General features: G+C 36.4%; 1 protein-coding gene and 1 long non-coding RNA gene across 5 annotated transcripts in view; one reads left to right on the forward strand and one right to left on the reverse strand.

Moving 5' to 3' along the window:
* Positions 1-828: 828 nt before the first annotated feature.
* Positions 829-27,992, reverse strand: part of ALDH8A1 (aldehyde dehydrogenase 8 family member A1) — a 65,715-nt gene continuing 38,551 nt past the window's right edge. Inside the window, exons 5-9 of one of the 4 annotated variants that reach the window (XM_056818830.1) lie at positions 24,697-24,953; positions 20,819-20,980; positions 16,790-20,173; positions 7,919-7,983; positions 829-7,226 (exon numbers count right to left, since the gene is read on the reverse strand). In XM_056818830.1, the coding sequence (XP_056674808.1) occupies positions 19,721-20,173; positions 20,819-20,980; positions 24,697-24,953 (872 nt within the window). In that variant the 3' untranslated portion in view covers positions 829-7,226; positions 7,919-7,983; positions 16,790-19,720. Of the gene's footprint in view, positions 20,174-20,818; positions 20,981-24,696; positions 24,954-27,992 lie in introns of all 4 variants that reach the window. The other 3 variants (XM_001369993.5, XM_056818829.1, XM_056818831.1) reach the window with 3 other exon arrangements.
* LOC103102925 (uncharacterized) lies at positions 16,238-27,991 on the forward strand. Its single transcript, XR_008916678.1, has 3 exons — positions 16,238-16,462; positions 22,277-22,425; positions 27,676-27,991. It is a non-coding gene; the product is annotated as an uncharacterized LOC103102925 (long non-coding RNA).

The raw sequence follows: 27,992 nt of genomic DNA on the forward strand, positions 1-27,992 counted from the left end.
TCTTGAGTTTCTGAAATCCTTGGTTGAGAGTCAAGTACCAGTGGACCAAAGGGGAAAAGATTTCAAATGCACATTCTTCTCAGAGAAGAATAAAGCAATCAACAAGATTCTATAGCTGAAAGACTAAAGCTTTGACTGGACAAGAGATATGGACATTCTCAACCCTCTATGATAATGTCTCAGTTCTGTTGGGCAGTTTAGTCCTGAAATGAATGTGAAACATTTGTCCCACAGTCCCATAAAAGGTCTTTACTTCCAGAGTAGGGTGATAATGACTAGGAGAGGCCATCTGAATGTTTTATGTTTCCTATATTTGCTCATTTATCTTTGCATCTTTTATTATCTTATGCATTTTCTGTGGTAGTGAAAATAAAGGGGTATCCAATACCCACTTTGTACACTGAGTAGTTTTGTGTGTGGGATGGTACCTGGTTCTCTTCTTTTGGGGAAACCATAGACATGAACATTATATTCAGTGTCTAATAATGTGATAGTGGTTTTTGTTTTGTCTGGTTTTGTTTTTTAATGACACACCCTCCTATCTCCTTAACTTTGGGAAACAGATGTCACTAAGATAGGAAACAGGAATAATTAGTCCAGAACATTAAGAGTCTCTCCATGTAAATGTTAGTAGAATGTTATTGTCTATTCCAATTCCCTCCTCTCTTCAAGGATAGGCAGGTTCAAAAATGGATTTTAGACACATTACTGGGGAAATCCAAATGAATCAAAAGGCACTGAACTAGATATATCCTTTGACTGAACATCACCACTATTAGGCATAAAGAGGTTAAAGGCAAAGTGAATGACACCAAATGAAAAAAAATATATATTTAAAACAGTACTTTTATTGTAGCAAGGTACAGGAAACAAAATGAGACCACCAGTTCTGGAATGACTTATCAAATCACTTTCTAATGCTAATGGGATATTATTATGCTGTAAGAAATGAAAGGTTTGCTAGATTCAGAAAAACCTGGAAAGATCTATATGAATTGTTTGAGTAAAAACAACCAGGACAACTTGGGAAATGACCACAATAAAGGAAAACAACTTGTAAAGACTTTAAAATTCTAATCAATGTAGTTGCCAATTGTGGCTCTAGAAGTCTGGTGATGAAGGATGATGACATTCTTGCTCTAGACAGAGAAATAATAGAAGTAGCAGTGCAAAATGAAGACACATTTTCAGGTGTGGCCAATGGATTCATTTCTGTTTTGCTGTATTTATCTGTTACAAGGGAGAACTTCTATGGAGTGAGAGGAAGTTGATAGTTTCAGATAAGCATGAAGATGAAGATGAGGAGGAGGAGGAGCAGGAGGAGCAGGAGGAGCAGGAGGAGAAAAGAGAAGGGAAGGAAGGGAAGGAAGGAAGGAAGGAAGGAAGGAAGGAAGGAAGGAAGGAAGGAAGGAAGGAAGGAAGGAAGGAAGGAAGGAAGGAAGGAAGGAAGGAAGGAAGGAAGGAAGGAAGGAAGGAAGGAAGGAAGGAAGGAAGGAAGGAAGGAAGGAAGGAAGGAAGGAAGGAAGAAAGGAAGGAAGGAAGGAAGGAAGGAAGGAAGGAAGAATTCAACGAGTGATTTTAATACATAGAAGAGAGAAGAATCAAGTTAAAAAGTAAGCACAAGGGCAATTTTATTCCTTCTGTATTAAACTTAATGCATTTTAAAAGTATTCATAACAAGTTTTCAGATTTATGTATATGTTTTTCCTTTGTCTATTGAAATGCTCATTTCTGTAGATTTAAATTCATTAAAAAAGAAAACAATTTTTAAAAATCCAAGCAAAGACATGCTGGAATTTAATATCTTTAGGATCAAAGCCCCAAGATCAAACCTTGGTCCATGTGAACACTTTTGGTCACATCCTGTAAGATAATAATAGCTAACATTTATACAAGGATTACTAAATACAGTTACTATGTTAAGTATTTCATAATTATTATCTCATTTGATCCTTACAACAACCCCGGGATGCTAGTATTAACTTTAATTTATAGATGAGGAAACGGAGTCAAAAAGGGATTAAGTTACTTAACCAGAGTCACCCAGCCAGGAAGTGAGACCAGATTTGAACTCAAATCTTCCTGACTCTAAGCCCAATGTTTTTATCAAACTGATACTTCTAATACCTTTATATAAACTGTAAAATAAAATAGTTCCCATTATATAATACTTTACATGCAAAAAGCACTTTTACATGTTATCTCATTGGGTTTTGCCAATAGCCCTGTGAATCAAGTCATTCAAGTATTTTAATATGCATAAGATGAATGATGAGGAAACTAAGACTCAGAGAAGTCATTAAGCAATCTACCCAAGGTCACACTGGTAAAATTAAAACCTAGGTCTCTTGATTTCCTATTGAGTGCTCTTTCCAACGTATGATTGCTTCATTCATTTATTCATGCAATGAATGTGTTTCCTCACACACGAAGCATTGGGCTAAGGAGATAGGGAAGATAAGTTTAAAAATGAAACAAGATTCATGTTCTTAAAGTGTTATAGCTACATGGTACAAAGTTCTCTATAATAAATGATTGTCAAATTGAATTGAATGGCTGAAAAAAGTTAAAAATAAAGTTGAAAAATTAGTTCTTCAGTTAAAATCCATTTTAATCTTTTTTTAACTTTTAAATTTTTAAATATATTTTATTTTCTTCCAATCACAGGCAAAAACATTTTTCAACATTTATTTTCCAAAATTTTGAATTCCAAATTCTCTCCCTTTTTCCCTCCCCTCTTTGAGACCCCAACTGAATCTTTCAAGGGAAATCCACAGCTTTACTGCTACATTCCAGACAAGATAAGAATCCCAGCATCAACTCCTTTTTCCTATCACTTAAAGTCCTCTACTATCTGACTGCAAATTTATTCATACTATTCCCCTTTTCATATGCTCTAGACTCTAAGCAAACTGGCACCTAATATTTGCCAACTTGGCATGTCATCATGTACCAGTAAAAAGTGTCCTGCATGTCTGGAATACACTCCCTCCTCATCTTCCCTGAAGTCCATCCTACTCCACCTTTGCCAGCTACTAGTCACTCTCCTTTCTCAAATATTCTGAGAATTCTTTAATTTCTTCTTTTTACACCTTTTACTCTACCTAGCCTTATATTTCTCTGTTAATATTGTTAATAATATTCTCTCCTACCTCACACACTCCCAATCTTGCCAATACAGAGAGAGAGAGAGAGAGAGAAAGTAGAAAGAAAAAAATGTTTAGAATTTAGAATGAGCTGGAAAAGGAAATGGAAAACCACTCCATCACCCTTGCCAAGAAAAGCAGATCCACAATGGGATCATAAAAAGTCAGATAGGATGAAACAGCAGCAACAACAAAGGAAGTGACAAGGTTTGATGTTGAACTTAGGACTGTGGGATGTAGAAATAATGTTGGATTTGGAGGAAATGGAGGCATCAAATCAAAAGGTCTGAGTTCAAATGCTGCCTCTGCCATTTACCACTTACATGACCACCTTACTATTCTATGCCTCATTTTCTTCCTCTTAACCACCAAAATGATAAGGGTTAAACTACATGAATTCTAAGGTCTCTCCCTGGCTCTAAATCTATGGGTTTATTATCTTTACTTTCACACTACATCTTATTACTTTCTTAAGGGCTCGGCCTCTACTATAGATTAGGACCATTGAGCATGATGATCAGAGAGAAAGAGATTTAATACTAAATTTAAACATCACACAAATATTTTCTGAATTGATTAGGGCAGTGAACCCTAAATAGGAATGCCAAAGGAATCCATTCATTCTCCAAATGTCCATTTGATGTATCACAACTGGACTCCATAATATATTTACCTAAAGACTTGATCAAATTATGGCAGAAAATTTTAAACCAACAAACAACTTCCCATGAAAACCTGCTTCTGTGAGAAGGCTCATAGCCCAGACTATATTTTGGGAGGAACCAATTTTCCAAACCTTACCTTTGACAGGATTTTAGTGCTGAAAGGAAAAAGGAAAAAAGAAAGAAGAAAAATAATTCTGTACACTTTGAACTTTGAAAGTTAAAAATGAGGGGACATAAACCCATTTGTCAGCCCTTAATAAAATCATGAAGAAGGGCCAGTTAGAAAAGTGTGAAAAGAACAAGACATTAATACATTGCTGTCGTAATCTTCATTCCTGAGCAGCCAGTGAGTAATTTATCTTCCCAAGACACAGGATGATACATATAGTTTTTCCAGTTAATGTCAATCTTTTCTTTCTTGAGAGGAAAAAAAAGGTGTTTTATATACACTTAACACTTTAAAGTTTATAAAATACAAGTTGTCCTAAAATTTTTTGTTGTAGTATTAAGCTTTAGGAGCTTCAAAACTATTAAATAGAATTGCCTTGTACTTCACATGTATATATGAGATATTTTAACCTCTTGATAATTTTGTAAAGTAGACATGGTTATCATCCTCACATGGATGAGGAAGTTGAATGAGGTTAAAGAACTTACCCAGACTCACACTTACCAAGTGTCTGAGGCTAGATTTAAACCCAGATCTTCCAGACACTAACTTCAGTATTCTATCCATTATGTAACACTGACAGAATTAAACTTTAGAACTTTGCTTTTCTTCTTCAGAGTCCTGCATTTTCTTTCTTTCTTTTTTTAACCGTTACCTTCTGTCTTAGAATCACTACTGAGGATCCATTCCAAGGCAGAAGAATAGTAAGGGCTAGGTATTTGGGCTTAAGTGACTTGCCCAGGATCACACAGCTAGGAAATGTCTTTGACCAGGTTTGAACCCAGGGCTACCACCTCCAGGGCAGGCTCTCTATCCACAGAGCCACCTAGCTGACCCAGATCCCTGCACTTTCAGCATGTAGCTGTTTTGAGTAATATTAAACCATTTGATAAACATATTTGACAAAAGTTTTAGCTTTGAATATTAGTGCTTTGGAGAAATATCTCTCATCAAATAGTTCACTTACAAGGCAATTAAAGGGATATCAACAGTAGAGAGTATATTCATTGCTGCCAAAACAAATTAAAATAACTTTAAATAAAGTTTTCCATCCTATTCACTCTCTCTTTTTTAAAGGCAACTCATCAGTTGAGATAAATTCATCCTTTGAGTTATTCAGGTCCCTCTCCTGTTAAAGAAGCCATTCATAGCTTTCATAGCCTGTATGAGATTTCCAAAATGCATGAGTTCAAGGACAGAATGAGAGGAGGGCTCCCTTGAGCATGTTGGTTACCCTGTTACAACATCATCACTGATATGTCCTGGTATCTGCAACCTCTGGGACCTTTGCTTATATTATCTCTTCATTTTGCAAAATGGTTTGCCAAAGGCAGATACAGAAATGTTGGTGTTATCCTGCAGGGGAGTGTTGGGTTACCTCCATAAACAATATGGTGACAAAGGTTCAGGGATAGTGGGAAGATACTCTGACCAAAGCAACTTTTCCACTACTCATCACTTTTGACATTTACAAGAAATCAAGAGGAGGGGTTTATTTTTCCAAGCATTTTAATGGACTCTAGCCTTCCAGTTCACAGGCTGGACTTTTTCAAGATAAAAGGGCACTAGGTACATCCTGAGGAAAGGGCGCAGCTCATTTGCCGCAAATACCAAATAGGAGATGTGAACTCTCCCACCCTCATTTTGGATGTTGAGGGTGGAAAAAAGTTCAGCGTGGTTGTCACTATTTTAATTCAGAAGACAGGTTAAGTATCAGTTTTAAGATATCGAGAAGCAGAAATGAGGAGGGAAAGAGTTCCAGCATGGGGGTTAGCCAGTGAAAGGATGAGGAGAGAATGTCAATTATAACAACTAACCTTAACATATAAGTAGCATATAAGTTAAGAAAACTTAACATATTAGTAATCATGTAATCCACCCAGAGGTCGGAGATGAGAGTTATATGGGTTACAAGAGTGATAAATAACTTTTCCAATTTGTTTTCTTTTTTTTTTTAACCATTACCTGTCATCTTAGAGTCAATACTATGTATTGGCTCCAAGGCAGAAGTGGTAAGAGCTAGGCAATGGGGGTTAAGTGACTTGCCCAGGGTCACACAGCTAGGAAGTGTCTGAGGTTAAATTTGAACCTAGGACCTCTCATCTCTAGTCCTGGCTCTCAATACACTGAGCTACCCAGCTGCCCCCTCCAATTTTCTTTCTGATAACTTATGGATAGCATCAGGTGTGGGCAGTTAGGTGGCACACTGAAAAGGATATCAGGTCTGGAGGCAGGAAGATTCATCAGCCTTAGTCCAAATTTGGCCTCAGACATTTACTGACTATGTTACTCTGAGAAAGTCACTTAACCCCATTTGCCTCAGTTTCCTCATCTACTGGAGAAGGAAATGGCAAACCACTCCTTTATCTTGGTCAAGAAAATGAGGTCACAGAGTCAGACATGAGTGAAATGACTGAACAACAACAAAAACCAGGGCTAGGGTTCAAATCCCCATTTTTTTTTCCTATTTAAATATACGTGTGTATTTGTTTGTCACATTAGGATACCCAGTGAAATCTCTTTCCTTCCTCTCCCCACACTAGAGGAGGCATTATTTGACAAGATGTCTTGCTTTTTTCTATTTATCAGTTCTTTCCTTGGAAGTGGACATACACAGATCATTCTTCAAACAATATTTCTGTTGCTGTATACAATGTTCTCTTGGTTCTGCTCATTTTATCTCTCATAAGTTCATTTAGGTCTTTCTATGTGTTTTAAAAATTAGCCTATTTGTCATTTCTTATGGCACAGGAGTATTCCATCACAAATATATGCCATAACTTATTTAGCCATTCCCCAGTCGGCAGGCATACCCTCAACTTCCAGGTCTTTGTCACCACAAAGAGAGTATTATTCATATTTTAGAACATGTAGGTTCTTTTTCTTTTTCCCGATTATCTTGGGTAATAAACCTAATAGTGCTATTTCTAGGTCAAAAAGGTCTACACAGTTTTATAACTCTTTGAGCATAATTCCAGATTGCTCTCCAAAATGGTTGGATCAGTTCGTAGTTTCACCAAAAGTGTGTTAGCATCCCCATTCTTCCACATCCCTTTTTGTCACTTTTGTCCTTTTATGATTTCAAATAGTGAAAGAACTGGTCATTGAAAGTTACATATGCCTACATAAAGTGCTTGAGAAAAAAACGTGTTTTGAAGAAGTTGTTCAAAATATTTATTGTTATCCTTGGTTTTTATATAAACTTCACTCCAAATATGACGTCCTCCATTTATCTATCCAGGAAACCTATTTAACAAAGGATGAAAAAAGAATATAATAGTTCAATAAAAGTAATCAACATGTCAACCCAGTGTGGCAATTCAGTATTTCACACCCTATGCCCCCACCTCTTCAAAATGGCAAAGTCAAGCCAACAAGCTTTTATTAAGCACCTATTATTTTTTAAACACCTTGCTAACCAATCAGGCAAAAAGAAAGGGGAGAAAGCAGTCTCTGCTCTCAAGAAGTTCACAGGCTAATGAGAGAAAAAATGTGGGAAAAACTATGAGCAAAAGCTATATATGGAGCAAATTTAAAATAATCTCTCAAGGAGGACTGGGAAAAGCTTCTTGGGGAATGTGGGAGTTAATGGAGTTGAAAGAAGCCTGGGAACCCAGGAGAAGGAGATGACAAGGGGGAGAAATTGAGGCATAGGGAACAGAGTGAAAATGTCCAAAATTGAAAGGCAGAATCTTTTGTAGGAGGGATTTCAGGGAGACCATTGTTAAAAGTTTGCTTAGTAGGGGCAGGGGAACCAGGTAAGGAGGAGAAAAGTGTAATAAGATTGAAAAGTAGGGTGTGAAGGATTTTAAAAACCAAACACAATTTTATATTTGATCCTGAAAGCAAGAAAGAGTCATTGGAGTTGATAATTAAGTTGGTTGAATAATCAATAATAAAGTGACACAGTCAGATCTAAGAAGAGCAGTTTGTCCTACCTGTGTGCCTCTGGGCAAGTCACTTATCTCCATTTACTTGCTGCTCTTCTGTCTTAGAATTGTTACTAAGATAGAAAATAAGGATTAAAAAAAAACTGCAGTTTGACCATTGAATGGAGGATGGATTGGAGTGGGGAGAAATTTGAGTGAGGGAGCCAATCAGATGACTATTGCAATAATCCACTATAAAATGATGTCCCTTTTGGAGGCAGTGAAGAGAAAAGAAGAAAGACGAGAAAGAAAATCCATTTGTCTGAGAGGTTACAAAAGTAGAAACAAACAGGATTCAGGGGAAGGTTTTACTGAACTTATTATAGCACAGACAGGTCAAAATCCTTGTTTAACCCCAAACACTTGCATTTGCTTTCTCCACTTTTTAAATGTAGTTTAGTGCTTCCCCATATGCCAGATATTTCACTTGAGTTTTTAGTTGTTCCAACCCAGAATTTCAAGAGTCTCTCTGACCCGCTTCCCAACAGAAATCCTTTGAACATGTTTGGATACCCTAATGTTGCAGACAAAGTCGCGCCATGTAAAGGCTTCTGCTCTCACGGAAGGCATACGCATCCAAGCAGATAAACTCTTGAGCATTCATGTTATTGTTGGCAATGAAATTCCTCGATGGCGAACCTTTTCTGAGTTCAAGTGCCCAGAGGGCAAATTCAAGCTGTCTGTGAGTGTCTCCCCCCCACCCCCCAATTAATGGAGAGAGTTGAGGGAAAAAGTGCTTGCTTTGGGCAGCTGGACAGAGGGATGGGGCGTGCAAAAAATGTCTACCAGAGCTGGGAAGAGGGGAAAGGAGCAGCTCCCCGAGTGCCAGCTCTGCACATGTGCTGTGTCTTCATCAATGCTGGAGGATGGTGTGTACTGAATTTCAAGTCAGAAAGACTTGAAGTCAACTAGAACCAAACCTCAGGTTCCTCACCTGTTAAATTGGGATAATAAATGCTCATGGTACTTCTATCACATGGTATTTAGGACAATCAAATGGGGCCATGTCGGTGAAATGCTTGAAGTAGAATATAAATTTTATCATTAGGCAAATTAAAAAGACTCCCAGATTCCAAAAATCAGGTTGCTCTCTCACAGGATTCACTCAAATTATCCTTTGTCAGGTATGTTTCTCCCAAATTGCAGTCCTTCAACAAAGGAAATGAATGGAACAACTCCATTCATTATTAATTTCTATAAAAGGCCAGCCATTCATATTAAATTCATTTATTATTCCATTAAATATTGATTCAACAGGTAGTATTTCTCCTTCTTGTAGACTTGTAGAAGTTTGTTGTTGCCTCAGTCTGTATCATGGAGTTTTTCAAGAATATTCTCTCTCTTACTGAGTTATGATATGACTAAAATTATCTCAAGACACTGTTTGGGCTAATAATATAAGTTTATAGATTATGTAACATTTATTAGTTAGACCAGCATCATAATCAATAAAGTGATATAAGTCTCCATGGCTCTCTCAGGACCAGGGATGACCTGACCTAGGCCATTCAGTGGGCATTCTAGCTCTGGCCTCTTTGACTTCCTGTCAGCTAGCATGGTGGTGGTAAACAAGGGTTTGAACTAGCTAATTAGCCATGGGCACATGTTTTTTTTATTTTGTATCCCTTTTATTCTTTTATTTCTAATAATCATTAATAAATATCCTAAAATATAATATTTTTATTATCGCACATTAATTTTAATTTTATAGTACCTAGCATCATCAGATAATAAAAAGAAAGTAAAAATGTGATCAAAAGAAATAATATTATAAAGCACATAGTATAATGCCTGGCACATCATAAGTGCTACATACATATTTATTTCCTTCTCCTACACAATAGATAAATTTATTTTTAACTGGATGAAATGAAAACTTATTTTTTCAAAAATGTCGTTAATGGAGATAAAGGTAAATGGCACATTGGGACCTTCTGAATAGAACTCATCTGGAGTACATAAATAAGAGTCACTCAGTATACTTACCCATGGATGAGTTGAAATGACAGGATCATAAGTGCAGAACTGTAAGGGACCTTAGAAGTCATTCAGTTCAACTCATTTTACAAAAGAGGAAACTGAAGTCCAGAGAGGTAAAATGAGTTGGTTAGGGTCACAGAGGTATATGTCATGCTGTTGGGATGTGAACCAAGGTCTTTAGTTCCAAAAGGAATGTTCTTTCCACCACACCAGGGTGCCTCTAATGTTTTGGCTTAACAAAATGATGGCATATATTTTGCTAATATTATTAGAAGAAAAGCACATGAGATATGCTAAGGATTAAACATCTGTGATGTTGAAGACAACACCTACATTCATGAAATTAGAAATGCTTTGGAGTATAAGTGTACCATAGATAGAGAACCTTTTGCCACTGTATAAATGATTATTTATATCCTTGAAATGTCATTTTAGGAAATAAAAAGAGAAGAAGCATAGAGGTAGTTCAAAATAATTACCAGCAGAATCATCCTACTAAATATAAGCTATTATTTATTGGGTGAATCTTCCAGATAAATATAAGGTCAGCAAAGAATGATTCCAAAGGGCCATGGACTTTGAAGAGTAATCTCAGGGTCCTGTTGATAATTACTGAGCTATTGCAGAATTTCCATTTAAATGGGAGTATAACAATGTCCATGAATGGACAATTGTATAGAAGAATGTGGATGAGGAATGCAATGAGATGACATGTGATGAGACAGGCATAATAAGATGCTTGGGAATGGCATATTTTTAGGCTTACAGAAAAGATTAGCTACATTCCCTATGACAGATGAATGACCGGCTGCAATCTGAAATGAAGTTATTCCGAGAAACGCTGCCTATCACTTGGCAGGAGAATCACAGCATTGACAAAGACAAGTTAGTCATACTACCTACAAATGAATCAGGACTGACTAAGGAATAGGAGAGCTTGGCAGAAACAACCCAAATCGTGAATGTCGAGAAGCATCAGAGTGGCCGATGCAAGGAGATCCTAGAAATTGGTTTTGGATAGCCTTAAATAGAATTAGTTCCAAAATAAAGACAATCCATTGGTCATGTTAGGGGTCAGAATGAAAAGTACTTCACCATTCAAGGATACCCCATAAACCAGGTCTGAGGGGGCAGCTAGGTAGCTCAATGGATTGAGAATCAGGCCCAGAGATTGGAGGTCCTGGGATCAAATCTGGACTGGGACATTTCCTAGCTATGTGACCCTTTGCAAGGCACTAAATTCCCATTGCCTACCCATTATCACTTTTCTGTCTTGGAACCAACACACAGTATTGATTCTCAAGTAGAAGGTAAGGGTTAAAAAAAAAAAGTCCCCTAGCTGACTTCAGAATAACCCTGAGAAAAGGGACAGTCCCAGAAACATGTAGAACTCACTTCTGCAGGGTTTTGAAGAAAAATTCCATTTGTTGATCTTCAAAGTTCCACAGAATAAATATTAGCACTAGTCCTAAAGCTTTTGCAGTGGTTTGTGATCAGGGGGAAATTTCCATCATAATTACAGAACTTAAATTGTTTGTAGCATTACAACTTAAACCAATAAGTCAAACACATGGTCTTACCAGATATTATATAAGTAGATTATATATGTATATATATATATATATATATATATTAATACAGTGGAAAGAGCACTGCTTCTGCAATCAGTATAATGGCACTGAAACCTGAATTCAAATCCTGCCTCTGTTTGTCCTTCATTTTTTAGAAGAACCAATGACATTTCAAGTGATGCCCTGACTTACACACAAATTGGATTTAAGTGAGGCAGAGTTGAACCACTCTTCCAGAGTCATCCAACTCAACTGGCAAGAAGAAAGTTAGGATGGCTGCCAATGGTGCTAACTCTCCCCGAACACCTCATATATCCTGTTCATAGTAGGAATTATTAACTGACAATTTATCTGTACAATAATGGAGTGGGAGGTGATGGCATTTAAGATCCTTTTCCAGCTCTAGTTTTATGATCATATGAACCTAGAAAAATTTTTTAAATTTATCATCTATCTTAGAATCAATACTATATATTGGTTCCCGAGGCAGAAGAGCAATAAGGGCTAGACAATGAAAGTTAATGGACTTGCCCAGGGTCACACAACTAGATAGGTGAGGCCATATTTAAACCCAGAACCTTCCATCTCCAGGCCTGGCTCTCTATCCACTGAGCCATCCCTTTTGGGGGGTTGGCAGATGGGGGAGTGGGCTTTTGCCTTTTTTATGTCATGCAAAACGCACTTCCACATCAGTCATTGTTGAAAGAGCAAACTCATACATAACCAAAACCCCAAAATAAAACCATAAAAAGACTGATGTGAAAAATGACTCCAACACCTAGCTGCTCCTTGAATCTAGAAGTTTTTAAATGATATTTTACTTTAGGTCCAGTGGAAATTAGTATGATGGATCATATAGGAAATGAGTGATTAAGGAGTTCTCACTTCCATCACAGTCTTAAAATCTAATGAAATAGGGAAGTAGGAATGGTTCTGAAGAGTCTGGAGTTCTTGAATATGGAGCTCCAGATCCTCTCTCTAAGGGTAGGATAGAGTGTAGGCACTGTATGTAGTCAGAGAAACCAACTGCCCTGCAGATAGGGTCCTGGTGAAGCACAAATTTCTCAGTCTTGTTTCAAATCAAAATGGTTTTGCCAAGTTTAACCATGAATCTATTTTAATTCCATGGTCCCTGGTCTCCTAGTTCCTAGTGTGATCTCAGAATAGTCATATTGTGGTAGAAGCAACTAGTACTTGATAAGAAGAGAGTGAAGGTCCTTGCTAAATAGAATAATATCTCCCTAAAAGGTAAATAAACCCTCTCTAAGACTTAATTAGTTCAGGATACTAAGGTTCCAACAGTTGATACTGCTGGGTTCTCTAAGCATAAAAACACATCGTGAAATTACTAGACTCCTCAGGCTTGACAGACTCCTTACTACCCAACACATACTTATAATTGGGTATCATTATAGACAGTATGAAAACCAGAGGAGCTGTACCCTCCTGGACTGATGCTATCTTTGCTAAGTATCCTTTCTATACTGTTATTGAAGAAACTTCATTTTGTTAAAGGTTACATAGTATACAAAGATCCCATTTTATTCCAATCCTGAACCTAAATCTGGATCTTCCTAAACCTGACCTGGTCCCAAAGATATGTGATGGCTGTGGAAAAGTAAAATGGAGGAAAACTTGCAAACAGAGGCAAAGAGGTGAAAGTCTGCATAGCTGTCAATTAAGGAGCATTCCAGAAGACAATGTCAACAGAAAGAAACAGTTAAATGAGATCCAAACTGCCTGGAAGTTTTGGTACTTTATCTCTTGGCATTTGGCACCTAGAGACTGCTGAATCTTTCTTCTCCTGACACCTGGAAGTTATTGACTTCTTCTTTGGTCCTTGAATGTTATTGACTCTCCTTTCTAGAAGAATTCAAAGATCCTCAAACCTATTAGCCCTGTCTTCATGGAAATTATAAATGAAATTTATAATTTCATTCTCTGTTTAAGACTTCTCAAGATCAGGAAAACCCTAAACCCTCTCTCCCATCCAAATACCCTTCCTTAAATAAACTCTTATTCCAATAAATAAAGAGTAAGTGAGTTGTATATAAAAACAAAATCAGGAAACTTACTCATTACTGAAGCTCATTTGGACTCCATCTGAAACCTAACTGAATGTGGGAGGGAGAATCTGGAGGAAGGCAGAGTCTGAGTCCTCAATATCCCATTAGTCTGTAGGGCTGCCCAGCAATCTTACAGTGTCACAAAATATTTAAAGAAATACCACTAATACAAAATTTTGTTTCACTGTGTCTATCAACAGCTCCTGATTAGGTTTATGTGAGTTATTATGACTTCTTCTTGTCCAAAATTCAATCCCTGTACCCAGTCTGCACTGAAAAACGTTTTCTAAATAAGTTTTTACTTGTTTTCTACTTTTTTCATGAGTGGTTACTATGCTCCTTCTGTCTGAGTCTCTTATTTCAGTTTGTATCTGCACAATGATATTTTTAATCTCCTCATCTAGCTCCTGTACTTTTCTTTGCTTTTCACTGAATATTTTATTTGATTTATCATCATTTCTCACAGACTTAATACATTTAGTTTTCTGCATCACACTTGTATTTACTCTTTTCTGCTCTTGGTTTTGGTTTGTTCCTGCAGGTCTATCTTTACTTGCTTCATCATGCAATATATATTCTCTATCTCCTTGTAGCAAACTAAATAAATTACACTTCTGTCTTCATAAATCCCTTCTCCCATGAGCCAGTACATCTGAATATCTGGGTTTAGTCCGTGAATTAATAACTGAATGCATTTCCTCAATATTTGAAGCTTCTTGAGTTATTCTTAGGCTGCAATGCTTGCAACACACATTTTTCTTATCTTTATAATATGATTTTGCCTGTGTATTTTTGTTTGTCTCATATTTCTTTTTGAAATAGCAATCTTTTATGAGGTGCCCTACTTTATGGCATAAGAAGCACTTTCTAGTTTCTCTTTGTACCTTCCTTTGTTGGTATGAAGGCTTTGAGTATGTCTTGATTGTGTTTGAAATTTTAATTTCCTGAATCTCTTTTTGCTTTAAATTTTCCTCTGTCTTGTAATTTTTGTTTTAGTTCTGACATCTGTTTATTTTGTTATTATGATTGTCAAAAAGATAGAATGCAGAGTCTCTAAGTTCAGACAGAGTAAACCTTTCATATTTTGGGAAATAGTTCTTGAAGAAGCTTCTTAGGTATGATGTGCAACCCCTAAAAATTTTTCTCCATACATGAGGTGCAGATTCCTCTGAGTCTTTCTCTATTCCCATAGTAGATTCCACAGTTTCCGATAAGTGATCAATAAAGGTAGCTGGATGCTCAATTTTCTCTTGCATTAATTTATCAAATTTTCCGCATGCATTGGGTTTGAAACAAAATGTTTTGATAGCCTAGAGAAAATCTTCCCTACACTTTCTGAGATGTGTCATTCAAGCGGGATTAGTGAAGTCAAAATCTTCTCTTTGCTCTTCGGTAGGCCAACTAGTCAAGGTATTATTTCTCCTAGTCATTTCAATAAACTGCTGGTGTTCATGGGGGCTAAATAATTCCAACAAAAGGAACTCTGTATCATCAAAATTGGATTCAGAGATCCTAAACACCCTTTTTAGCTCCTTGAGAGATCTATATGGTTCAGAGATAAATTTTGGAAATCTACGTATTGAATCCAATTCCTGTGTTGTAAATTGCTTCTGTACTTTTGAATGTAGTACTCCAGCATTCTCTGAAAATTTGGTAACATCTTTTAAGGGAAATATTTTCTCAGCTTCTTTATTGCTATCAGTGTCCTTGTCCATGTCTTTGCCATGTGTTCCTACCTTATTTTTCTTAGCCTTCTTGTACTTGTCTTTAATTCCATTATCTGCCTGCCCATTTCCCACCTTAGTCTGATCCAATCCTTGCTTCTTTAGAAATTCCTCACACATGGTCTTTACTAATTGCTCTAAGTTTGTATCAACTACCATGATCTGGGCTACTTTCTTTGGTGTTAGAAAGTTGTAAATATTTCTCATATAGTTGAAAGTTTGAATAGTAGCCATGGTAAATACATATATTTGAGTGAGGATTTGCCATATTACAGTCTCTTTAGAAAAAGGTATAGTCATTATAAAAGAAGTTGAATTGGATATGACTCCAATGGTTTCTATCACAAACTTTGTTACTGTACTGTATAGTATTTTGTATACCCAGTAACATGCTATTACAGCAAGCACCATCATACCACAGGCAATTTTCATGAACATCTTTCTTGTTTAGTTTCTTTTAGCCTTGGAACAGGGTAAGATCTTTTCAGGATGCCAAATTGTATTAGTGATATTTCTTTAAATATTTTATGACACTGTAAGATTGCTGGGCAACTCTATAGACCAATGGGATATTGAGGATTCAGACTCTGCCTCCCTCCAGCCACTCCCTCCCACATTCAGTTAGGTTTCAGATGGAGTCCAACTGAGCTTCAGTAATGAGTAAGTTGCCTGATTTTGTTTGATATATAACTCACTCATTCTTTACCTATTGGAATAAGGGTTTATTTAAGGAAGGGAAGGAAGGGTATTTGGATGGGAGAGAGGGTTTAGGGTTTCCCTGATCTTGAATAGTCTTAAACAGAGAATGAAATTATAAAGGCCTACATGAAGACAGGGCTAACAGGATTGAGGATCTTTGAATTTTTCTGGAAAGGAGAGTTAATAACATTCAAGGGCCAAAGGAAAAGTCAGTAACTTCCAGGTGTCAGGAGAGGAAAGATTCAGCAGTCTCTAGGTGCCAAGAGCCAAGAGATAAAGAACCAAAACTTCCAGGCAGTTTGGATCTCATTTAACTGCTTCTTCCTGTTGACATTGTCTTCTGGAATACTCCTTGATTGATTGACAGCTCTGCAAACTTGCACCTCTTTGCCTCTGTTTGCAGGCTTTACTCCATTATACTTTTCCATAGGACACATCCAAGTTTATTCACTTCTAGAGGGATGGACCATTCAATGACAAATCAGCATTCTATGAAGTTCAGACTTCCCTAAAGTAAGTATTCATTTCATATGTTTCCTTCTCCTCTGAACAAAAAGTCCAAACTTCCTATTGGATTATACATGTGCTATTGTGTTTTGTTTTCTAATTGTTTCATTTATATAAAATTTCTCTTTAATTTTTTGCCCTAACTTTTAATTTATAACCATAACAAGCAAGAGATAATAAAGACCTCAAAGTCAGGTCAGATCCCACCTCTGGCACAAATTAGCTCTGTGACCTTGGACAAATAATTTCACATTGCAGTGTCCTAGACAATTCTCTAAGACTATAAGTTGCAGAGAAGATGGCACCCAGAATTGGAAAAAGGAGTTTCCTCACCTGGGAGTTCCTTGTAGCAATAATATCACAGGTCCAACCCCTAACCATCAATCAGCCACAAGTTATTCTATGTCCCAGGAAATGTTCCAACTGTTGGAGATACAAGTATAAAGAATGAAACAATTCTTACCCACAGTGAGCTGGCCATAATAATACTTGGCATTTATATGGCACCTAAAAGGCTAACAAGGTATTAGGTCATTTGATTCTCATAACAACCCTGAACACTAGGCTTTACCGAAATCATTTCCATTGTACAAATTAGGAAACCAAATTCAGAGATTAAATGATATCAGTCATCTGCTGTTCTGTTATTTTTCCATGTCTAACTCTTCATGACCCCATTTGGGATTTTCTTGGCAAAGAGTGATTTGTCATTTCCTTCTCTAGCTCATTTTATGGATGAGGAAACTGAGGTAAGCAGGCTTAAGTGACTTGCCCAGGTTCATATAGCTAGTAAGTGTCTGAAGCCAAATTTGAATTCAATAAGATGAGTCTTCCTGCCAGGCCAGATACTCTATCCACTTTACCATCTAGCTGCCCAATCATCACCCATTTAGAAAACACAAACTTGGGTCTCTTCTGATTCCAGCTCTAGAACTCTTTCCTCTATGTCCAAAGACTTACTTTCTGGGGAAAAAGAGAAATGAGATTCTTTTAAGTTTAATTTCCATTCTTAACATTTTCTCCATCACTTTCTCAAGTCTAGACAGTGCACAAAACAATAAATCAAGTCCCATTTTCCAATGTTTGTGGATTTCTGAGCTGTTGATGCTAACATTGAAAATTTAACTTCTAGTTTATGCAAGTCAGTTCAACTGTCTCCTATTATGCTTATCTTTAACCATAAAATATAAACAACAAATTATGAAGACGAGGCGTACATATGTAGAATTCAGTGCTATAATTAATTAAAACAACAGTTCCATCAGTTAAACTGATTCATATTTAAAGATTTACTTGATTGTTATTGTGTTGCAAGTATAATTAGGCATTAATAGAAAGTACTTGGTACAAATTATTGTCATTATTATTTGAATAATGCCAAAACCAAACACTTCTGAGAGTAGATGAACAGAACAGACCTTTGGGTACCTTTTAAGGCTCCTTAGATCCATGGCCCAGAAGAATAGAAAGATTCCACTTCTTTAGAAGGGTATACATACTTATGACCTGGTGCCCTAAAAGCCTCTAACTGACAGGGAGTACCTGTCCAAAATGTTGGGAGTCAGAGGGGATAGAAAAGAGGGTCCCAAGCTATACACGATCAGCAGAATGAGGCAGCCTGGCTATTTACTGGGAGTTGCCCTTCTTCTTTGAGGATTCCGTGGCTGAGGTACTAATAGATTAGCCTGAGCCAGACATATCTGAGAGAAGAGGCAAGAGAAGAGAATGATCAGGTCTGTTCTCTAGCAAAGAAGGAAGAAGGAAGGAAGGAAGGAAGGAAGGAAGGAAGGAAGGAAGGAAGGAAGGAAGGAAGGAAGGAAGGAAGGAAGGAAGGAAGGAAGGAAGGAAGGAAGGAAGGAAGGGAGGAAGGAAGGAAGGAAGGAAGGAAGGAAGGAAGGAAGGAAGGAAGGAAGGAAGGAAGGAAGGAAGGAAGGAAGGAAGGAAGGAAGGAAGGAAGGAAGGAAGGAAGGAAGGAAGGAAGGAAGGAAAGGGAGGAAAGGGAGGAAAGGAAGGAAGAAGGGGAGGAAAGGGAGGAAAGGGAGGGAGGGAAGAAATTTCTGGAAGTAATAAAAGTTCACCTAGTTTAAGCAAAATAAGGTAAAAGTTCACCTATAAGAGACCAGAGTCCTAGAGGAACGTTTCAGATTCTGGTACAATTAACAAAAAAAGCACACTCTCTCTTTCATTCATTTCCACCCCACTGAATGGGGGGAAAAAAGAAAAGAAAAGAAAACTCTTGTCACAAATATGCATAGTCAAACAAGAGATATTTCCCCATTGTCTATGTTCTAGAAAAAATGTCTCAGTCCTTACCCTGACTGAGCTCACTATTTCTCTACCAGAAAGTGGATAGTATGTTCCATCATAAGTCCTTTGGAATTATGGCTGGTCATTGCATTTGATCATAGTTCACGAATCTTTTAGAGTAGTTTGTCTTATATTTTTTTAATATTGTTATTGCAGAGTGTTTTGGTTAATTCATACATACCTTCTTTATCATTTGTTAAAGCACAATAGTATTCCATTACATTCCTATGCCATAATTTGTTTAGCCATTCCCTTATTAATGAGGATTCTCTATGTTTCCAATTCCTGGCCACATAAAAAAAGGAGTTTAAGAATTTTTGAATGGATGGATTCTTTTTTATTTTGGTCTCTTTGGATTTTAGACTTCATTGTGTTACTGCTTAATCAAAGTTACAGTTTAGTTTAACTTTCAAGGCATTGTTCCAAACTGCTTCCTAATATGACTGGACCAGTTCATAGCTCCACCAGCAGGGCATTAATGGACCTGTCTTCACAAATTCCGACATTCATCATTTTCCTTTTTTGTATCAACTCTGTAAATCTGATGAATATGAGGCAAATCTTCAGAATATCTTATTAATTATATGGACAGTTTTTTCATATTACTATTGATAGACTGAATTTCTTCTTCTTAAAAGCACCTGTTCATACCCTCTACTTATCAATGGAGAATGGTCTTCATTCTAATAAATTTGGATTGGTTCCCTATATATTTTAAAAATGAGACCTTTGTCAGAGAAACTCAATGCAAAAATTCTCCCCCTCCCCACCCATTTACCTGCTTCATTTTTAATTTTAGCTACATTGGTTTCGTTTGTGCAACAGATTTATAATTTAAAAAAATCAAAATTGTCTATTTACTTTCTATAACTTTCTTAATCCTCAATTCATTCTATTATTTCTACTCACAACTATATGCTAATCATGCTATTAAAAGATATTCATCATAAGTAAAAATCAGTATTTAACAGTAATTGTTTTTACTTCAGTAAAGAAATCATATGAGTCCTTTGCTCCCTCTCTACCAATTCCTGAAGCTTTCATTCCACCAAAAGGAAGGTTCAAATCCCTGATGAGCCAGCAGTTACTCCAGACCAATCCTGACTGCAATCTCTTAGATACTCGCCAGACTCTTCCAACATTGTTAGACCACACAGTTGCTGCAAGGCCATACTTCACATTATTAGCTCTTTCAATCACTTCCTCTTCGGTATCAAAGGGAACAACACAAACAACAGGACCAAATATCTCTTCCTTCATGCAACAGGATTCATCCTTAATGTCAGTGATCACAGTGGGAAGCATGAAATAGCCCCCTTTGTTTCTGGGTGGAAGATTCAAATTATCCACACCCTCTCCGCACAGAATTCTTGCCCCATCAACAAAAGCCTTCTTTATATAATTTCTCACCTGTATAGAAAAAAAAAATTAATTAGTACTTAATACTGTCCAACACTTCCCCCTCTGAGAGTCTAGTGAAGTCAACAGAAGTCTCTTCAGAATGGTGCTTTTAATTTAATTTTTTTTAATGCTAAATTTCAGTTAGAGTAAAATTAAACATATAGGTTAAAAGTAAATATATAGTTGTTGTTTTTTCCCCCTCCATGGAGAGTAAGATGGTATCAGTGAACTCCAGGTTAAGAAGCCCTGATCTACAGCTACCTAATGGGCAAGAATTTTCCATGAAATACTTTTGGCCGTAGAATCTCCTGCCTATCCTAATAATAGTCTGGTTTACAGCTGACCAACCTGGCTGACAGCTATTCTTTCTTTCCTACATGGTAGGGTGACCTCTTGAATTTGACTTCCTACATCTGGTACCTTTTATTATCCAATGACTGTTTTAACCACAAATTTATTTAATCATTTCTTTTTTTATTAATTTCTCACTCTGGACTTATATCCAGAGGCAAATAAAGTGTAGAGATTGTGCTCTTCAAAGATGAATAATAATGAATAAAAGTTTCCCACAGTATTCCCCTGAAATGTGCCATGCTTTGAGTTTTTCTTTAAGAGGTCTTTCCAGAATTCTTTACCCTACAATTATTCACTTACTTTCTCTAAATGGGTCTTGCTAATCAGGGCTCCCATGCTGCTTGTAGCATCAGAAGGAGGACCAACTTTCCACTTTCTTGTAGCTTCCACAAATCTTGCTAAAAATTCCTCATAAATGCTCCTTTGGACAAAGATTCTACTGGTACAGAGGCAGATTTCACCCTGAGAGGCAAGTAAGATGAGAATATGAGAAGAAGGACATCATTCTTTACAGGCCAATTCAAGCCCTAAACTTCTTCAGGAATTCTCTTCTGAGTGCCCACCCTACAGCTTTTCTGAGAACACCCACGATGCTGGCATTTGTAGAACACACTTTTTCTATGTTGCCTTATATCATATCAGGCATGCCTAGGTTTCCCAATTGTGGTAAATCCTTCGAAGGGAGCCTAACAGTGACTTCCACACAGGAGGCACTCAAGATGCATTTGTTGATTTCAGCTCCTTTTTTGTCTTATCTTGCCCCATTATCATGTAGGCCATTAGGGGCAGCTAAGTGAAGTGACTGGAGATGGAGAAGCCAGAAGGCAGGAGGTCCTGGGTTCAAATCTGATCTCAGACATTTCCTGCTGAGGGATTCTGGGCAAGTCATTTAATCCCCATGACCTAGCTCTTACTGTTCTTTTGCCTTGGAACCAAAACACAGTATTGATTCTAAGATGGAAGGTAGGGTTAAAAAAAAAAAAGAATTTAGGCTATGTGAAGGTTATAATTATATTCTCAGTGCTTGGCACACAGCACCAAGCCTACATAACACAGTGCAGGCACTTAATATATATTTATGTAAATATGTATTAAAAATACAAATATATAAGTAATAATTTATTATATATTTGCATAGAAATAAATACTGTAGAGTATATTTATATAAATAAATTATATGTATTATATATTTACACATACAAATAAATAACAAATATTTATTTAGATAATATATAAATATATATTTATAAATATAAGTAATCATGAATTTTATATTTTATATAAATAATAAATGTTATGTTTATAAATATAATGATAAATGTATTTCTAAATAAATAGTAAATATATTCATATATAATAAGGAATATTTATATATAAATTAATTAATTAAAATAAGCATTGATTTGTTGACATCATCTGGAGCAAATTGACCCTCAAATCATATTATTTTGTTCAATCAACAAATATACAATGCATATATGTGGGAGATACACACACACACACACACACACACACACATATATATATATATATATATATAGAGAGAGAGAGAGAGAGAGAGAGAGAGAGAGAGAGAGAGAGTTACTTAGGCTTTGTGACCCCTTTTGGTGTTTTCTTAGCAAAGATACTAGAGAGATTTGCCATTTCATTGTCCAACTCATTTCACAGATAAGGAAACTGAGGCAAAAAAGGTTAAGTGACTTGTCCCAGTCACAGAGCTAGTAAAACTGAGTCCAGATTTGAACTTTGGTCTTTCAGACTCCAGGCTGGACACTTTCCCCATCATCCCATTGTAGCACTGAGCTAGGAATAAAGAAAACAGCATGGTCCAGTGGAAAGGGGGCTGGACTTGGAGAAGACTTGAGTGAAAGTCCCAGTTCTGATGCTTACAACCTATGTGAATTTGGGTGAGTAATTTAACCTTTACAGGTCTGTTGTTTTTTTGAATCTGAAATTTTGAGATAATAATTTACATACTTCCTATTTTCACAGAGCTAGTATAGAGGGATGGGGAAGCATCTTGTAAAAAAAAGCTAAAGCATTATATAAATGTGAGTTATAATAACAGTAAATGTAACTTTACTTTCATCTCTTATTTCTGAAAGGAAGATTATGAGGAAATCAAAATGAATCATTACTCTCATTGTTTCAATAAACACAGTCCTGTGCAAATATTTGACTAATTTTTGAATGCTTATTTATTCTCTCCAAGCACAGATGAAAGTGTACTTGTATTGGCATATAAGCACTTCAAATATTTTACATCACTGTAAATGATAGAATCTTAGAATGCTGAAACTGGAAGAGATGTTAAAGATCACTTAGTTCAATCCTCTTTTTACAAATGAGGAAACTGAGTCCTCAGGCACTCAAGTTTGAACTTTGGATTTGGGATGATTCATGGGCAATTCACATATTTTCACTGACTCTCAGTCTCCTTACCTATAAAATGGAAATAAAAATATTGGTACTTTCTGCTTCACAAGATTGTGAGAAAAGCATTATATAAATTTGATTTGACACTAGGGGTGTGCTCTAATGAGCTCTAACTGGCTTGTTAACATTGATTGTTAACTTTTCAGTGTGAGCATTTACACTTCAGAAATTAGTCAAATATTACAAATCAGGGATTCACTTGATTTATTTTTGATTGTCCAGATTAAAGAAAGTAATAGAGAAAATATTAATAATGCAAATGAACTTAAATGTCTGTCTTGTACACATTCCCAGTACATCACTGATTGTAATAATTATTATTATGTGAGTAAAATGGTAAGAAGTGCCTGGGGGAGACCCATTTTATATAGACTATAGCAGTGCAATCAGGACTAAGATATTCTTGGTAGAGGTGTCAAACTCACTGCCCAAGTATAGATCAAATCAGACTAAAAGGTAATTGGGAAATGTATAACAAAATAATTAAAAATAAAATACAACACAGATAATGCTAATTTGTGGGATTTTAATCTATTTCTAGTTGAGTTTGACATCACTGGTATAGTAGATAGAGTATTGGACTTGGGGTCAGGAAGACTTGTGTTCAAATCTTGCCTCAGACACTTATTCACTGTGTGATCCTGGGTAAGTTGTCTAACCTCTCTAAGCCTCAATTTTCTCATCTGTAAAATGAAAGAATTGGGTCCTGTAGTCCTTTCAACTATACATTTATGATCCTATGTTCTATGTAGCATAATTTTAGGAATCCAGGAAAATGCTTATTTTCTCCAAAAAAGTCTTTCTCTTCCTTGACTATCTACTCTCTATGTATGTAATTCTACTCCAGCTTTTAGACTAAGGGTTTTGGTCCCTTTAAAATGTGAATGCTCTTGGAAGGGAGCAACCCCTGATGTTTAGAGAATCCTCTGTACACAAATTGGGAGGACAGAGGAGCTAGGAGTCAGAGCTTGTGATTTAGACTTGGGAGGCTCCTTAGAGATTGAGAAATCTAACCCTTCCCATTACACATAAAGGAACTGAGGCTCAGGGACACACAATTAATAAGTAGCAAAGCTGAGATCAAACCCAGGTCCTCCAGCTCCAGATCCATACTCTTTCTTCTTTTTTTTTAAACCCTTTCCTTTTGTCTTAGAATCTAGACTAAGTATCAGTTCCAAAGCAGAAGAACAGTAAAGGCTAGACAATGGGGGTAAGTGACTTGCCCAGGGTCACCCAGCTAGGAAGTGTCTGAGGTCAGATTTGAACCAAGCATACTCTTTTTTCTCTATCTCTCTACTCAAGAGGAATTTGTGTGCATGGTCCTGAAATGTCACCCGAGTGAAATAATTATTTATTTTTACCATTTCATGGAATCACTCAAATTAACCACTTGGCTTTTCAACATGAAAATATAATGACAGAATAAGGTGTTTTGTTTTGTTTTGTTTTTTTTTAAGGCTAAAAAGGAACAGCTAAATGGTTCAGTGAATTGAGAACTAGGTCTGAAGATGGGAAATTCTAGGTTCAAATCTGACCTCAGACATTTCCTAGCTATGTGACCCTGGGCAAGACACTTAAACCTCCTTGTCTAGCCCTCATCACTCTTTTGCCTCAGAACCAATACATACTATTGATTCTTACTTGGAAGGTAAGGGTTTAAAAAAGAAAAAAAAAGTACTAAAAGGCAAAGTAACAGGTCCAAACATACATGTACACACACACAAACACATATTTCCCCTGACCTGGTTAGCAAAGCTGGACCTAACAGTGGTAGGGATACATTCCCTCAGATTGGCATCATCAAAAATGATGGCAGGATTCTTGCCTCCAAGCTCCAGAGAGAGTTTCTTGCAGTGGGGGGCGCTCTTCATCATGATGCGCTCTGCTGTCAAGGTGCTCCCAGTAAATGAGATCAGAGGCACTTCTGGATGGGACACCAGTGCCTCTCCTACTTTGGGTCCAGTTCCAAACACTATATTCACCACACCTGGTGGAACCCCTAAGTAGAAAAGTGACATTTGTAATTATTAATTGTCTTTAAGGTCAAGAATATCAAAGGAATTGGATTTAGAAAATATAAAGGAAGGAAGTCTAGCAGTATCAGATTTTAAACTCTATTAAAAAGCAGTAATTATCAAAGCTAATCAGTACTAGCTAGGAAATAGAAAGTAGATTAGTGGAACACAATAGACATCCAACAAACTTATAAAAGATTATAGCAACCTCATACTCAACAAAAGTAGAGATCCAAGCTTTAGGGATAAGAATTTACTATTTGGTAAAAATTGTTGGGAAAACTGGAAGATAGACTGACAGAAACTAGGTATAGACCAGTTTCTTACATCATTTACCAAAGTAAGATCAAAATGAAAAAGTGACCTGCACATAAAGGGAGATATAATAAGCAAACCAAGGGGGAAGCTAGGTGGCTCAGTAGATTGGAAGCTAGACTTAGACACAGGAGGTTCTAGGTTCAAATCTGACCTCAGACACTTCCTAGCTGGGTGACCCTGGACAAATCACTTAACCCCCATTGCCTAGCTCTTATCTCTCTTCTGCCTTGGAATCAATACACAGTACTGATTCTAAGATGTTAAGTAAGGGTTAAAAAAAATAATAATGAGCAAACTAGAGGAACAGGGAATATATTGCCTATCAGGTTTATGAATAGGAGAACAATTTATGAATAAACAAGAGACAGAAAGCATTATGAGATGTAAATGAAAAATTTTACATTGAATTAAAAAGGGATTGTACAAATAAAACTAAAGTAGCTAAGATTAGATGGAAAGGAGAAAACTGGGGGGGGGGGAGTTTCATAGACAATTTCTCAGAGTAGGGATGTCATATCTAAAATATATAGATAATTTTGTCAAGTTTATAAGAATGTGAGACATTTCCCTATTGATAAATGGTCAAAAGATATGAACAGACAGCTTTTGGAGGAAGAAATCAAAGATATCTATAAAATATACAAATTATAAAAAATATATGAAACATAAATGTAAAAATATAAAATACAATATAAACTATAAAAATAAAAGCACTCTAAATCATTATTGATTAGAGAAATGAAAATAAAAACAACTGTGAGATATCATCTCACAACTATCAGATTGACTAAAATGATAAAAGGGCAAAATGACAAGTGTGGGAAGGGATGTGAAAGAGTGGGGATAGAAATGCATTGTTGGTGAAACTCTGAACTGATCCAACCATTTTGCAGAAAAATCTGAAATTATGCTCAAAGAGGTATAAAACTCTATATACCTTTTGACCCAGAACCACTATTGGGTTTATTTCCTAAGATGATCGAGGGAAAAGGAAAAGAGCCTATATATTCTAAAATATTTTTAGCAACTGTCCTCATGGTGGCAAAGAATTGAAAATTAATTGGGATGCTTGTCAGTTGAAGAATGGCTAAAAAATGTGGCATATGATTGTGATTGAATTCTTCTGTGCCATAAGAAATGAGAATTTTTTAATTGAAAGACCTATATGAAATTATGGAGAGTAAAATGGGTTGAACTAAGAGAATAAATATATACAAAACAGAAATATTGTTTGAAGAATAATTTGTGTAAGCCTACCTCCTATCAAGAACCAATAAATAGAAATGAGCAAGACATAGTTTTCTATATACATATATCTTTGTTATCAAATGATGCTTTCTGTGGTGTGATAAAGAGGAGGGAGATACTTGAGAACTTTAATGTAAAAGACAAATATTTTTTTAAATTTTCTTTGCTTTGTGGTCTTTAGATCTTCAGATTAGAAATCTATTAATCCATCAGTCATTAAGGAAGCATTTACTAAGTACCTTCCATGCTCCAGGTTTCTGGGGGATAGACAGACAAAAGTCAAATATGTGAATCTCTGCCCTCAAAGAACTTCTATTTTATCTCTACCTTCCTAACATGTTTGACCACCTTTCCTGTTGAAGTTTAGGGTAAGACTAAAGTCTAGTCTTGTATGACTAAGGAGTTTGTACTATGTGATGATGAAGAGTCCCCTAATCAGCTGCTGAGCTGGAATTTAATGGATATACGAAAGGGTGACCTTCCTCTCCTACCATTCTTTTCTTTCCTGAGGAAGGAAATAGTGAGGACTATTCTGAGCTGTATCGAGTGTAGGAAGGGTGCTCTCCTCTCCCTTATCCAGTCACATGGAGCTGTGAGTATGTCTTGTCTAGCCAAGCCTGCCTAAGCAAGGGAAAGGTGAAATACAAAACTGGCTAATTAATATTTTTTTCACCTGGGGGAGGGGTTCGCATGGCTAATATGGAAATATGTTTTGTATTATTTCACACGTATGATTGATAACATATGTTTTGCCTTCTCAGTGAGTGGGGAAGAGACTGGAGGGAGGGAGATCATTTGGAACTCAAAAAAAGTTTTCAAATAAATGTTTGAAATAAACAATACTTTTTTAAAATTAAAAAAAAAACAGCTAACTAGAAGCCTTGTAAAAATTGCATTATGTTCTAACGAAGAAGAATTACCAGCTACCCAGTAGACTATAACCATGATTCTAAATTGTTGGTGAATTTGGTTTAAATCATTCTTTTGATGCACAGGACGAGGTGAGTATTTGATGTTTAGTAGTGTTTTCTGGGTAAACCGCCTGTGCCATACCTGAATCATACTGTCCACTATGTATCTTTTTGGACATCTTTCTGTTAATCATCCCCAGTAATAAAGAGGATGCTTTTCTTCTGTTAGTGGCTCTTGGGGGGATGCCTGTAGTGCCTGTAAGCACTGAAGAGGTGAGCCACGTGGAAAGAAGGTCCCTCAAATTCCTAATCTAGCCCATTATGAAGGCCTCTATCTCTCATAGCATCTACACCGATCTCTACAACAGGAAAAGAAATAATCTTTTAGGGTAAGTATTGGATCTATCTTTCTGACTTCTCCATGCGAGAGTTATTCCTTTTTTTTATTAATTTTAGGGAGAATGAAAGACTGGATTAACAAAGTAAATTTCTGATCAAAACAACTTATTTCACTCTGTGAATGAGTGTAAATATAAGTAAGAGAAC

This window comes from Monodelphis domestica, chromosome 2 (assembly GCF_027887165.1).
Source record: "Monodelphis domestica isolate mMonDom1 chromosome 2, mMonDom1.pri, whole genome shotgun sequence".
NCBI classification, from domain to species: domain Eukaryota; kingdom Metazoa; phylum Chordata; class Mammalia; order Didelphimorphia; family Didelphidae; genus Monodelphis; species Monodelphis domestica.